The sequence below is a fragment of the Crassostrea angulata genome, chromosome 9 (assembly GCF_025612915.1).
Source record: "Crassostrea angulata isolate pt1a10 chromosome 9, ASM2561291v2, whole genome shotgun sequence".
Classification (NCBI taxonomy): domain Eukaryota; kingdom Metazoa; phylum Mollusca; class Bivalvia; order Ostreida; family Ostreidae; genus Magallana; species Magallana angulata.
The window spans coordinates 32,927,088-32,941,955 of record NC_069119.1 but is presented as its reverse complement, the minus strand read 5'-3'; the positions used below and the strand labels follow the sequence as shown (position 1 = coordinate 32,941,955).

General features: G+C 31.2%; 1 protein-coding gene across 1 annotated transcript; it reads right to left on the bottom strand.

Annotated features, from left to right (window-relative positions):
• Positions 1 to 3,131: 3,131 nt before the first annotated feature.
• LOC128162291 (uncharacterized) lies at positions 3,132 to 13,752 on the bottom strand. The gene is made up of 4 exons (XM_052825447.1): positions 13,468 to 13,752; positions 12,497 to 13,379; positions 8,684 to 9,538; positions 3,132 to 3,575 (listed from the first exon to the last, which is right to left on the bottom strand). The coding sequence occupies exons 1-4, from the start codon at positions 13,750 to 13,752 to the stop codon at positions 3,169 to 3,171; spliced, it is 2,430 nt and encodes an 809-aa protein (XP_052681407.1). The 3' UTR covers positions 3,132 to 3,168.
• Positions 13,753 to 14,868: the final 1,116 nt, after the last annotated feature.

Below are 14,868 nucleotides of genomic sequence, written 5' to 3'. Positions count from 1 at the left end.
CACGTAAAAATTTTAAATTCGAATAAAAGACGGTTCCTCTCAAGTAAAACTAAATATGCTAAACGAAAATCAAAGCAAGCTAAAACCGCCGTCACATATCAAAATGTCAACGCATTGAAATATTTAACCTCAATTTACTTCACATAAACGGAACAAATATATTTTGGATGTTTCAAATATTCCCTTCGCACGTAAACTGTTGCACAACAACCAAATTCATCTCCGTTCAACTTCAAGATGGCTGCTTCTAACATAGACTGGTTTTCGATATATGAAATATCGAACCCGAAGTTAAACTGATTTTTTTAACGGTTTTAGAGAAGAAGTTCAAAATGTAAAAAATTAAGACGGACAGACGGACGGCGGTAAAATTGTGATCAGAATAGCTCACTTGAGCTTTCAGCTCAGGTGAACTAAAAAATAACATTGCAAATTGAAAAATATGAAATGATCTTTAATGAACAAAATTAATATAAAACCATTTATTTACAACTATTTTTATTTCCCTAATTACATTTTACAGGTATTAAAATAAAACATTGATTAGTTTTTTATTAAATATAATTAACATTGATTAAATAAGTTGTAAGTTTATTTTAGTTTAATTGTCTGGGTCTATACTGAACTGTTTATTTTCCCAACTCAAGGGACATGGATTCAGGTAAATAATCACTTGCTGCACTTTAAGAAAGATTTTCTATCAATGATGGCCATTCTGTTAAAAAAAATGTTTCCAAAATCTTTTGAAAATCAAACCGTATGAAAGAAATCAAAGATCTACGATTCTGTTGTTTTTATTTGCTTTATTAAAATCATTTATAATTAACTAAATAGTGTTAATGTTTTATTGGCTATCATAGTTAATGTATCTATTATATATATCAACCAAACAAATAACGAGACCGAGTACAGTTTGAGTGCGCATGACTTTGCGCATCTTTATATTTTCAGAGTAGGTGCAAAGTAATCATTTTCAAGTTGAATTGTATTTCTATACAACATTAACATCACTAGTAACATTTGGTAACAGTTGGTAAATTGGGATTTTATAAATTTTATAGGGTAAAATGCTAGATGGCTCCTACATGTCATCGTTTCCCAGTATTTTTACCTATGCATATAACTAAAGAAAAAGGTTATTATTACCTCATTTATTCGAGGTGACGATGGATTTTAAATATAAGAAATGATTGTGTGTAAAAATTATAAGCGTTTTTAAACAAATACTCATAAAGTCCCATGGAAAAAAGTGTTACCTTTCGAGACGATCCCCTAGGAAATCGGGGTGGCAAATAAACTTTGTTTTTTTATCTAAAATAATTGACAAAGTAGTAAAACTATATGCAAGAATTTCCAAAATATCTATAGGGTAGAAACACATCGCCTCGGTCTCGTTAAATGGGATTAGAATAACATAAAAAATTACAACTTTCACTGCAATCAAACTTACATGGAAATATCTCTACAAAAAATGGCAATCAGTTCGCCAATTGACAAGTTGGCTAATTGTAAATAGTTCAAACCAATAAACAAGTTACTTGTATTAAGATACAAGTTATGTCATATTATACTTGTTTTCTTATTAACTATTAAATGTCATACAAACTACATGTATATAGCTACAAAAATCGTGATAAGAACATTCACTTTAAGTTGATTAAAAACAAGAAGAGTTCTATAAGAAAACATAGGAAATTATTCAAATTTAAAAGTCAAAATTTCTAGATGTAATCTTTAGTTATTAATTCGTTTAGTTATCAATACGTTGCTTGTTATGCAGCAATGTTTCAAATATGGTACTGCTTAGTTGCCCTTTTTTCAATGTGTTTATTAAAATATCACAGAAATGGATAGACAATATTTATATTTACAAAATACATAATAATTAAAAAATCATAAGATATTCACCTATGTTACTGGGTCGTCATAAAGAGTGCATTTTCCAATAGGATCCTCAAAACTCAGCTGACGACATACATTGTAGGTGTCCAGTGATTTTTAACAACAGAAAAACGTGTCAGCAGGCTTATATAGCGCCGTCGAGGGGGTAACGGCAGAATTAATCCAATAAATCCTTTGTATCTAAGAATTTGTACCCTAATAGAAAACACCTTGTTATCCTTTTAAAATTTACTTAAATGGCATTGTTTTAAGTATAATCCATCACGAATCACAAAGTTTGAGAGACTTGAATGGAAAAAAGAACCCAACAACACCTAGTTCCATCTAAACTCGCTACGTGGGAGCATTACCCCAGGAATTAAAGTGAAATTAAATAAAATAAAAAGTAAAATGAAATCAAATAAAAAATGACAATTTAAAGTAAATTTATAAAAAGTCTTTTTTCAGAGATACGAAGTTAGCATAAGAAACTTAATGAATACTAATTTGTTATACTACATGCATTTCATTTAAACATTAAATGCTTACTTTGGATGTTGTACCAGTATGAAAATTTGTCGGCACCGCTTGGTGAGTTATAGGACCGACGAAATTAATTCAAAAATAAGCATTCAATGCTTATATTTATATTTTCATACTGATGTCTCTTTGTATGAAATATTGTGTATCATCGCTAATAAGTCAATATTAGCTCTTGGTCAGGGATATGAAACATATATGAAACAGCCGCATTCACATTGTATTTAGATCGCTTCTGCAACTTTAAGCATAATGCCAGAAACTTTGTAAAAATTTCTTTTTTATTGATGAAAAGATATAATTTAAGTATTTCCCATTAGTACATATCAAATTGGTCATGTAAGTTTAAACGTTTCAATTAATCTTATATTAAGAAATAGACTTTAATCAAAACGCGTAATGATTTATCTATTTGTGCTCCTAGCGAATGAATTAACTAACTTTGTTCACAGAAAATTCAACGTCGCATAATTCCAATACGAACATAACGAGAAATATACACTGAATGTAAATATCTTTACGTACTGTATTTATTTCAAGTTGATTTGATTTGTAATTAAATTTGCTGGAATGTTGCATAAAAAAGCCATGCTATTTATGCAAAATGTTATTTATTGTTAACATTATGTTTATAGAATCCGAGCAAAAATGATAATTAAAACACTTATATGAGAATAAGGATTATATACTACACAAAATAAAGATTCTTTGTCACCACTTAATTAACAAACTACATGCCATTTTGATTTAATTTTGATCAATTTGGTTCAGGATTTCATATACACGTAAGTTAAAGGCTTCTGCAATTTGATTAATTCTGCAGACAAATGTTATCGGCTCGTAATCAAGTTTTGCAAACGCTATACCTAGAGGTTTTGTTGGGTTTAAGTTTTCCGTGAGGAAGACCCCCGAGCCAGAATCACCAAGATCAAAAAATTGGTCATTCATATCCTCAATTGCAAAGCAACTTTCAAAAAAATAAAATCCACCAATTCTCCATGCAATATCGTCCACACGAGGATTTACGCAAGGGGACCAGGAACCATCGAGTAAACGGCCGAATGTTTCACCAGTTGTTCCTCCTCTTTTTAATACTATCAGTTGGTCATCATAATTAAGTTCGTTTTCTTCGGCAAGACGAAGTTCCCTAAATTCTACAACAAATTGAAATCAGTAATTTAAAAGAGAAACAAAATCCAGGGAAAAAAATAATGAAGAATGTTTTCCCTCATATTTGCATCTGAGGAATTTCGAGTGATTATTAATGTACTAGTTTTTAAACATCTGTCGATAAAATTAGAATGAATTCAGCGGAGTTAAAGAAGCATTTCTAAAAGGCCAGGGGTAATCGTAATTGAGTAATCATAATCATTGTAATCGACTGTAATCTGTTTTCGAAGTAATTTTTGATTACTTGTAATCGTAATCTAATCTATTACAGCTAAAAATTTCAGTGTAATTATAATTATTATTTTGTGATTACTTTTGATTTCTCTTCAAATAAATATTTTGATGCTCTTATTGTATCCAAAAATACTTTACAAATGTTGTTTATTAAATAATTTATAGAATAAAATGTGAGTATTTATTGATCAATAATTTTCAACTTTCACTTGAGATATTTATATTGGTTTACATGAGTACATAATCAGATAATCAGTTGATCACTCTCTTTTCACTTTTCTTCACAGACTTTTTGACTCTTAGAAAAACCACAATCAATTACTTAGCTCTAGTGATTGTTAATCTCTCTATATTGATTGTAATTTGACATTTAATAAAGCAGTAGAAATTATAAAACGTTATCTTACTGAGATTAAAATGTGCTGTTAAATTCTCAGATCATTCATAATAAGAAAAACCTTTTCTTTAAAGGTATTGGCAATGAAGTGCTCCGGATTTAAAAAATCCGCACCTGCATTTTCTCTTTTATACAATGAATTAGAGTTACCCCTCTTGAATTGTTTTCCAACTGGGAGTGATCTCCCGTAATATGAGCTATTTTTTAATATTATGGTAAAAAAGCAGCGTTTCCAAGGTAAAAAAAAATATGCCATGTGTAAAGATGAAGCGATATTTATATATCGCTCTGCGTCAACAAGCAGGTTACATTGGCCTCAGAAAAGAGACGAGCAAATTCCTATATCGCAAACATTGTGAGAAAGATTTTAAATAACCTCTCGTTTTCTTATTTACTATTGACAATTGTCAGACAGACGACTGAGGAAGGGGGGAGGGAGGGTCAGATCTACCGCAACATCTTCAACATGTTGACAAGAAAAATTAAAACAAAGAGTAAACCAAACATTGATTAACTCCAATACTCTTTAACAAAAGACAATAGACCGAAAGTCTTTCATTCATTTATTTTCATACCTATTGTTTTTATATCATAGTAAAATACGCACATATATATGCATGAAGTTATTATATACAAATAAACTATTCATAGCTTCTTTATTTTGTGGACAATGAAATTATTTCCAAAATAAACTGACCTCATTCCTAAGTCAGAATTATTAATGTCTTGCATTTTAATTATTAATTTGTAAAAAAGACATTTCTGACAATAAATAATTTTGTGTTACTTTTGCTCTCTTAGAGCATGCCTGAAGGTTAACTAGGAATTCAATCAAAGTACTGAGAGTACTGAAAGACGGGGTCTTGAAAGTTTGAATTTGTAATTGTCCTGGATTTCCTCGAATATGCTTCCAAAATTTATGAGTTTGAATTATTTGTTACAATCTATGTTAATTCGGCTTTTTTGCAATTGTCTGATACTTCATGTAAATTTTACTCTATCCCGGCCTTCATAATTGTAGAAAATTGACACAACGGTATATTATGAAAAATAAGACTCCAAGGAAAAAATTTTAAAATTACTATTAACGGGGAAAATCAAACAACTATATAATAGTTCATAATTTCAATCATTAGATTTATTCAATTTTGTGATCCAAGGGAAAATCCACAAGTCGGACGGTATCCGTAATAAAAGTTTTATGAAACCCCGAAAACTCTAAAACTGCTGAATTAACAAACAAAGCGAACATTTGTATACCGATAACAAACACAGGCATCTGACGTTAGAAATATTTTTTTACAATAAAATTCCAAGAACATTGACAATAAAAAGATTTGTCACGGTCGCCATTTTGATTTTTAAGACCGACTTATTTGACACGATTTTCTTCATTTGCGATTCATGCAAAATTAATAAGTAAAAATAAATCCGTTCGCCACGTGCTACTTTTTTGTGTAAACTCGTGCATCACCTACACGAATTACGATACAACCGTTCCTTTCATTAAAAATCATACTCCGAAAATCAGAGACCTAAATAACAGAGATTGTCAACTCCGCCATTAGCAAGCAAATGTTACGTGACCAACCTTACTTTAAGAACTACAAGTGCAGCAACAATCTTGTATAAGTCATTAAATTTGAACCTGATAGTGAACATGAACATGAGCCTGTAAATATTTTAAGCATATTTTATTAATGAAATATTTACAAAAACTCTTTATTTAGTTTTTAAATTACTTTTTAAAAAACTTATTGACTTTTCAAAAAGTAATGGTAATGCATTACTTTACGCATGTAATGGTAATGTAATGCATTACTTCAAGAAAATTAAGTAATGGTAATGGTAATTAAATGCCCTAATTCATGAAGTAATGGTAATGTAATGCATTATTTTACAATGTAATTCACCCCAAGCTGATTCCAACTAAGCCGAAAAACATGAACATTAACATTTAACTTGGTTCTTCAATCGATAAGATTGTATATATTATATGATGTACACATGTAAGTCTTCCAAAATGTATAATCTATGATAGATTTTGCTTTCAACGCATTGTTTAAATTTTAAATTCAGTTTTATCAACTAAAGAGCCAACGAACGAGAAGGAAAATTCAGACTTGTTTTTATTTTCTTTGTACAAAATTCCTTTAGAGACGAACAGAAGTCATACTGCAAGTAGACTGGAAGCCAATGAAACACCTATTTAATTTGTAAAACATCTTTTATAACCCGTCCCAATTTTAACTTCGGCTTGCGCATGAAGTTTGGTAGTATTAAGGTGAAGGATTGTCTAAATAAAATTCACAACTTTTCAAAAATGGCACATTGCGTTTGGGAACTTTAATTTCGATTCCATCATCAACCTCTTCTATTGATTAATGAGCTCGTACACCAACTGAATCGTCAACGGCGCTGTGCATTCAGTTACGTAACTCATTCCACATTTGAACCCGAGCAAGAATATTTTGATCACTAAAACTATTTGTTTATTTTCTAAATAGAATTTTGTTTATGTTTACACAGAGGATTTAAAAAGATTTAATGCTTGTTTTTATAATACATATTTACTGAAATGCTTAAAAAAACCTTTCTGCACTATTTTCTTGCGCGTATACTCAATTCATGTGTTCTACGCGTGCCTTCCGGTTTGAGACTTCGGCTGACAGTAAACCAATAGACGGGGTCACGTGACCCCGTCTAAAAATATTAGAACCTTCTTCTTTCTTGATACCTCAAAGATAAGTATAAATAATTTTTAATGATCTTTATTATCTACTGTGTGTGTAAGGTGACAAAATCAAGGACGGTAACTCTTGATTAGGAAAGAGGAAATTGAGGTTCACACTTTTCTGAAAATATTAGCCCTATATTTCATTATCAGTAGGATATCATATACAATCGACTTACAATAATAGGTATCATTTAATTTATAATCACATATCTCACTCATCAAAATATTGCTCCTTTAAAAAATTAATTATTGCAATTTGTTCCTTGAATTACATTGAAATCAATGTTGAATGCGAAATTAATATCTTTGGAAATATTTTTAATAAGGATGAAAAGAGGGGTCTGTAGTGTTTGTTGTTGTCTATATAGACACATATAAATTCATTTAAGAATCTATGAAAAATTTTGTCCCGAAACCAGAAACGTTGGCAATGTCCTTGATTCAATATCAATTTAAAGAGTTGACACAATATGATCTGCAGAAGTGTCATTCAAATGTTATTGAAATACAACAACATTGAAGCAATCAATTGTTAATCAACAGCATGTTATAAAAAACCGATTATTGGACAAAAATAAATGTAAGCTTATTTCAAGCCATCAACAATTTCTTATCAAAGTTATGCCAGCTCAATCATTCTAGTTTATTCTAGTTTAATGATTATTCTACTACCTACCAAAAAGTTTGCAACATTATAATGTAAACGATTCCATATATGTAAAGGAATAATAGATGTGTTCCCTGTCAAATATACAGGGTGCAAGCACTCTTAATTATGATCACTGACTGACTATAATCCTATAATAACCCTTTCCCCCAACCGTGTCATACAAACCCACAGCGTAACATGTAAAAAAATACTTTTAAACTGAGAAATTACAAAAGTTTGCCTTTCTTTACATTCTTAAGAATTTCTTGACCGTTCTCTGAATTAGAAACTTCAATATAAAAGTTTAAGGGTCCGTTCCTCTATATCTTTATAGTGACCGTTAATTGAAAATTTTTGGCGTATTGTAGGGAACATTATTTTAAGCATCTCCTCCTCTATATTTGCTTTTTGAATTTTTTTTCTTATTTTTGAAATATTAAAAATCAAAGACTTGATCTTTTTGTCCCTTAAAATCTCTTATTAAGTACCATAACAGAAAAGAAGTTTTCTATTTAAGCAAATAGCTGTAATTTGAACATATTTGCTAATGCTTAACACAACGAATAATACCTAAGTAAAGGGCTATGGATAAAAGACTCTAGATTTAAATGGCTCCAAATTTAAAGGCTCGTCCACTTTTTCTTAAAGTGGATTAAAAAATTAAAACAAATTTAGTTGAACGAGTGTTAAGAAGTTTTCCGTTTTCTAAATTTCTGAAAAAGAAACTTTAAGGCGTTTACGGAGTCAATACTTTGTCTTCTTATTGGGGCGTTTCGGAATTGTTTATGGGTGTACTGTATTATTTTTAGCATTTCCTTTTCTATTTTCCTTCTTTTTTAAAGAAGAAATAAGAAAATAAAAGTAGGTTTTTCCGTTTAAAACAGAGAAACCTAATAGAATATAAGAAAGAAAGACAATACAATAACAGTAAGGCCTTCTGCGGAAGACAAAAGCTCTTAACCAGTTCAAATGTCTTCTTATCTCCCGCAAACAGAGTAGATTTTACTCTTGATACAAGACATTTCCAATGTCGATATTGAAAAATTAAAGAAAAATATGGTTTAAAAATATTTACCTGCTTCTTTTGGCTTGTGGTTTTGAACAAAGGCTGCGTCTATTCCGATTTCTTCAGGTCCCCAATTCCCGCAAAATGATTCTTGTACTATTCCAATGCCTTGCCCATTGGTATCATTGGGTAACAGTGGGTGGACTATTTCCTGTCTAGAATCGCCAGTATCATACTCTGATAATAAAGTTTTTTTGAAGTATAAATCTCCTAAATTTTCTGCTGCAACATGCGCGGCTGTGAGGAACCCCGAAGCTTCTTTATCAGATCCGATGGTCTTCACAAAAAATCCGGCAGAGCCATAGCCATTTGAAGGTAGCCCAATACAACAACCATAATTCGGATGATCGACTCCGTGACAGTCAAAGCAAGCTCCGAACATGATGTTGTCCTCTCGAATATCACAAATGCATCCTTCTAACATTTTTGGTATTGGCTTTTCTCCAAATGGGATCAAATTTTCATCTAGGCAATAAATGATAATGCAGGGTATTTTACCAGGGTCCATGTTACCTATTCCAAGTCCAACGATACTTGAATGACTTGCAAAAAGCCTTTCTCCCTGAAGTTTTATTATTTTACCTATTTTTTCTCGCTCATTCTGGTCAATGCGATAAGAACTGTGGTTTTTCTTTTCCCTTGCTTTCTTTTTAGATATGCTAGAAACCACAACGAAATCAACTTTTTCAGGAATACCGGGTCTATTCCTGAAAATCCTTTTAGCTTCTTCGTCATCATGGCTTAAAATGACCTTCAGTGTTGGTTTTTTGTCCTTTAAACCAGCAATAAGGTTCAAAACTGATGGGCAACTGCTAAGATCATTTATGTTCTTCACTTCTTCCCGTTTTTTCCATATTGAAACCACTATAGAAAAATCAAAATGAGACAATGTACAAAAGTAAACCTTCTTTGAACAAAAGGTCCATGGGCCACATTGTTCATCCAAACAATAGTTCTTGTATCATTTAATTTTGAAAAGTTAAGATGTGAAACTTTTTTAAAGTATCGAAAACCCTCGTATATTCCAAAATTTGACAATACATTTAACAACATATAAGAAGAAGCCTACTAGTGTTGGTGATCATATCCTAAGATTTAAGATGCATCAACTATATATAGCCAATCTAAATGACATAGGCCTCAACGAATTGAAGGTAACAAAATTGTAAAATTAATTTTTCTTGATTTTCACAAATGTAAGAAAGTAACTGTGACCTTGATATAAGGATATGAAGATATGAGTATGTTAAACGTAGTAAAATACCGTAACTAAACGTAGCATTGTTTTTCTTGAAAAGAAGTTTTTCTATAAACTTCTTTTTGGAACTTTGAATCTTTTATCATTGGTCTGAGGGTCATGGTTTTAACAAAGTAGAATCTAATAGTTAGCTATCTTAGAATGCTTGCCTGATAATCTTACAAATCGTATTTAAACCAATTTTCTATATCTTTGAATTTTTAACTTTGAATACAGTGTACCTATATGGGCCATAGTATTGACCTGAGGATCATGATTTAACAATCTAAACTATCTACAGACGCATGTATCGTATTTTCACAAAATATAGCGTTGTAGATCTTAAGAAGAAGAGTTTTAAACGTGTTTCATATATATTTCTATTTTCAAATTTAAAAATTTCATGGGGTCCCTGTATTGTCCTCAAGATCCCAATTTTAACAATTGAAATTACATTTTTGAGAATTTTTGAAAAGGAATCTAACAAGTTGTAGCATTGTTATTCTTAATAATAAGATTTTTTAAACAGTTTCCCCATATATTTCTATGTACACTTTGAATCCCTTCTGGGGCTCTGGTATTGATCTGGGGGTCATAATTGACCAATTCAGAATCTAAACTATCTTAGGCTGTTTGTATAGTAATCTCACAAATTGTAGTATTGTAGTTCTAGAAAAGAAGATTTTTAAAGCATTTTCCTTTTCGTTTGTATGTTTAACTTTGAACCCTTTTTGACGCCTCGGTATTTGTCTGGGGTTACGGTTTCAACAATTTATAATCTACACTATCTGATAACAAATTGTAGCAATGTAGCAATATCTGGAAAACATTTTTTTGCGGACATTTCGATAAGGAATGTCAATTTTACTCGGTTAGCACAGTCGAGGTCTCCAGTCGATAGAGTCAAGTCTGGCTAAAATTGTTGGCCACCCTTGGGGCCCCAGTGTCACGGTTTCAACAATTTAAGATCTTAACAGGTTTAGGATGCTCTATCATCACAAATTATCGCATTGTAGTTTTTGAGGAAAATATTTTTAAACAATTTCCCTATACATTTCTATGTGTAACAATGACATCCCCCTCCTCTGGGGCCTGAGTATTGGTTTGGGGGTCATTATTTAAAGAATTTAGAATTTTCATTATATATTTTTAAGCTATGATGTAAATATTGGCATTTTTGGTGCAGTGATTTTCGAAAGCAGATTTTTGAAGACACATAACCCATTTTTACTGTTACATAACTAACTCTCTTTTAAAATGTTTACGCCCCGTTTTTACCAATTAAGAATATCCATCCCATCAGGATACTCTGTAAAATGTTTTACGGTGCGACCGTTGGGGCGAGCGCAGCAGGTGATCAAAAATTAATTATGATATTTTTCCAGTAAATGTTCATTATGCATGTCATAATTCATAAGATTTTTTATTTATTTATATACCAATCTGATTAAAATCAGATCTTTGTAACGCTCCGAAATTCTGATAGTCGCTGAACAAAGTGTAGCGACACCAAAATTTGTCGGAGCGGATCAAAGATCTGATTTTAATCAGACTGTTTATATACTGGTCGCACGCCAGTATAGAATTTATCTCGGAAAAAAACGTTGAATAATAAAGATTTTAAAAAAATGTACATTGCAGTTTATTTCCTCTTTTCTTGCAGCAGACATTTTTCTTAAACTTACAAATAAAAATTTACCTATCACAGATCCCCCCCCCCCCCCCCGTTTAAAAATGATCAAATTTACGTATAAAAAATATTGTTGATCACATAAGAAAAATGGATCCCCCGGGAGCATATAATACCGTAAATAGTAGTGAAAATAAAGACACCTTTGAGCAACTAAAGAGCTAAAGGCATACCACGCACTCCCCATTCCTCACCCCGATTAGAATTTTCCTGATTTTGAGAATTTTATTTTTCTTTTTGCTTGTGAAGATTTTTTGAATGATGTTGCCACGCCCCATTTAAAAAAGGTTCCTGGAAATTACCGTAAATATAGTGAATAAAATAAATGTGAGCATTCATCCAAATGAGAGCGAGTTACAGTTGTTTCCTGTCGCTGGAGAAATGTCCCGATTCGTTAGCTTTGCAAGATTTTGAGAAGATTTTAGTATTCATATTTCAGCAGATTTACAATAGCTACTTAGAGTAGTTTCCCCTTATTGTGACGTCAAAGTTCACGTCGGTCAAGTGTAGTCTGTCTCTTTGAAAACACACTAGAAAAAACTAAAAATTTAACACATTTGAAAAATAAATCCTGTACAAATTTTATGAGGAATTTTCTTAACAATTTCGGTTGTCCTGAAGAGTACGACCAGAATTTCAATCATTTCTAAATAGTCCTAGTGTGCTAAATGAATTGGGCGTTGTGTTTTTTTTAGACGTGAAAGAAATTAGAAAAAAACATAAAAGTCGTAGAAATAAACTTGATATACATATTTCGTGCAGTTCATATATTTCTTATGTTAAAAAAAACTTTCGCTAATACATGTAAATAGTATGACGAATAATCATTAAATTTGAATTAAATTAAATATCTCCTTTGCTGAAAATTTAAACATTAGCATGCACACTTATTTACTTTCGTTTATATCCATGCACTCAGTTTTCTGTGTCCATTCCTCGAGCTTTTTGGATACATTCTTCAGATCCCCAGTTGTTGTTCTGCATGTTTTCTCTACCATCGGCAATATTTTGCTCACGAGAGTATCTTTATTTTTAGAAACTGTCTTAAAAATTTCATCTGCAACTTGTCCCCGCCAGCTTTCAGAGTTAACATCTACCGAAAACACGAAATGCATAACTAAGGATACAACAGCAGCAGCTGCACCAACAACCGGATTGATAACTGAAGCGATGACAAACAACAATACAACCGTGACAGTTGCAAAGATATCATCAGAAATATTGAATCGAAGTCTTATTAGATCATGTCTTAACGCACTCTGGATTTTTGATTCGATATGACGAAGTATCCCCTTGCATATTTCAGATGCAAATGCTTTGCCTACTGAGCGCAAAGTATTTGTCACTAATTCAGCTTTGATTCGTCTAACAGTTACAAAGAATCGACATACGTAACTGTTACTGTAAACTGTTCCAACATCCTCCCCATCTGTGATAAATTCGTTGAAACAAATGTTTCTTATGTTTTCTCTCGAATAAGCCTTTTTTGCAGCTTCATCAATAATGGAAAAAAGTTCTTTAGAAGGAATGCTTTGTATTAAAGACTGGATAGTTCTCTGAATTGACATTACTTTTGCATTTGCGCTCATTTTTGCAATATCAGAAAAATCCTCATATTCGTGTTGTATATGCAGCATTTTTGAGCAAAATAGACTTTCATATTCTCTGTAAACGCGGAGTTTTGTTTCGATAACACGAAGAGATTTGCTGTGCACAAGAATTACTTTGAGAATTCTTTCGTTTTTTAGGTGAGCGGTCTTGATCCATAAGTCAGGATCCTAAACCAAAAAAAAAGAATGAATAAACTTTATTTAAATTTTCATAATTTTATTAATGTTCAACAATTAAAATTTTATCAAAACATACCCGTTTTACTACTTGAAGATCATCTTTTTCAAAGAAAACGTCAACATCAAAAACACAAATAGTTCCTGAATCTTCTTTTCCAGACACATTATCGAGTTTTGTTAGAATAAGTTTTTCTGATAGAAGTTTAATTTGCGACACGGTTTCTTCAAGATGTGAAGCTAACAATAAACTCTTGGCAAAAGACTCTTGATCTTCTGGGACACGGAGAGCTGTTTCCACGGAGTCAAAGAGGACTTTAAGTTCAGGTGATCTAATTACCCGAGGGAATGCACCAGTATCCATATTTTCTACTTTGTACCAGTGCTACAATGACACACAATCATTTATATTAGAATTATATAATAAAAATCCATGCACTATTCACAAAACTTTCTTATGATTTAGATATATCTTAAGAACATAAACTGCCATAGGATATCGTATAATTTTTTATACAATTCGCAATAAAGGTATATGCCAGCATGAGTTATGCATTGAGGATTACATTATACTAAACTTAATTTATTTCGTGCCTTGTGAAACGAAAATGATAGTTCTTATGATTGCCATTCTTATGTCAATCTAAAGAAAATCTTAAGATATGCCTTACATAAATCTTACGATAGATTTGCAAAATCAAGCCCAGGCATTATACATGTATATAGATGGAATATGTGCCATTAAAAAACTCCGGTTATTTAATTAAACAAACTTTTCAAAACTAAAACCTAATGTAAACTTTCCAATCTCATTTGTTAACTATAATCATCATTATCAAGGGTGTTGTTTACTCAGGGTCGAGTTCTCGAAATCGAATTGTTATAAAGTTCAATCGATGAGTAAAATTTGTTCTAAACACAAAAAGTACTTATGAAATGAATTATTATTGACATAACATTCGATACTTTTATTCTATTATGGAATTAGGCTCAAACAAAAATAGACTCTTAGCCAAACAGAGGAAATTTGAACTAAATTTTACAGATTTTTTTTCGGCTAAACATTTTTGGCAGTACTCTAATATTAAAAAAATGATTTTTTATTTTATTGTATATAATTTGGCATATCTCCTGTTGGTTTTACCTCACTTATTCATTAAAATAATCCTACGGCACGAATTGCAAAACTATTACAAAAATATTCAATGGCCATTAACTCAAAAAGAAGGTCATTGACCTAATTTTTTGAAAGTGAACAATAACACTACAATCAAAGGTCTATGACATACAATATATTGTTTTTCATTATCATCAGTGGATTTTTTTTCATTATAAGTAAACGTCATCCTTAACTTGCTTACATCTATCAATATAATAATAAAGGTATTCCAATTTTAACTTTTATTAGTAATATTACTGTTATTGCATTGTTAAATTTCACTTGATTTAGATGAATATGTGAAACAAAATTTTAAAAAAT

Bases quoted from the DNA above. Each gene is read 5' to 3' on its own strand.
- LOC128162291 (XM_052825447.1), bottom strand. From the start codon at position 13,752: ATGGATACTGGTGCATTCCCTCGGGTAATTAGATCACCTGAACTTAAA. The intron at 13,380-13,467 runs GTATGTTTTGAT...TTTTTGGTTTAG, and splicing joins ATCTTCAAGTAGTAAAACGG to GATCCTGACTTATGGATCAA. The intron at 3,576-8,683 runs GTAAATATTTTT...AATTTGTTGTAG, and splicing joins CCACAAGCCAAAAGAAGCAG to AATTTAGGGAACTTCGTCTT.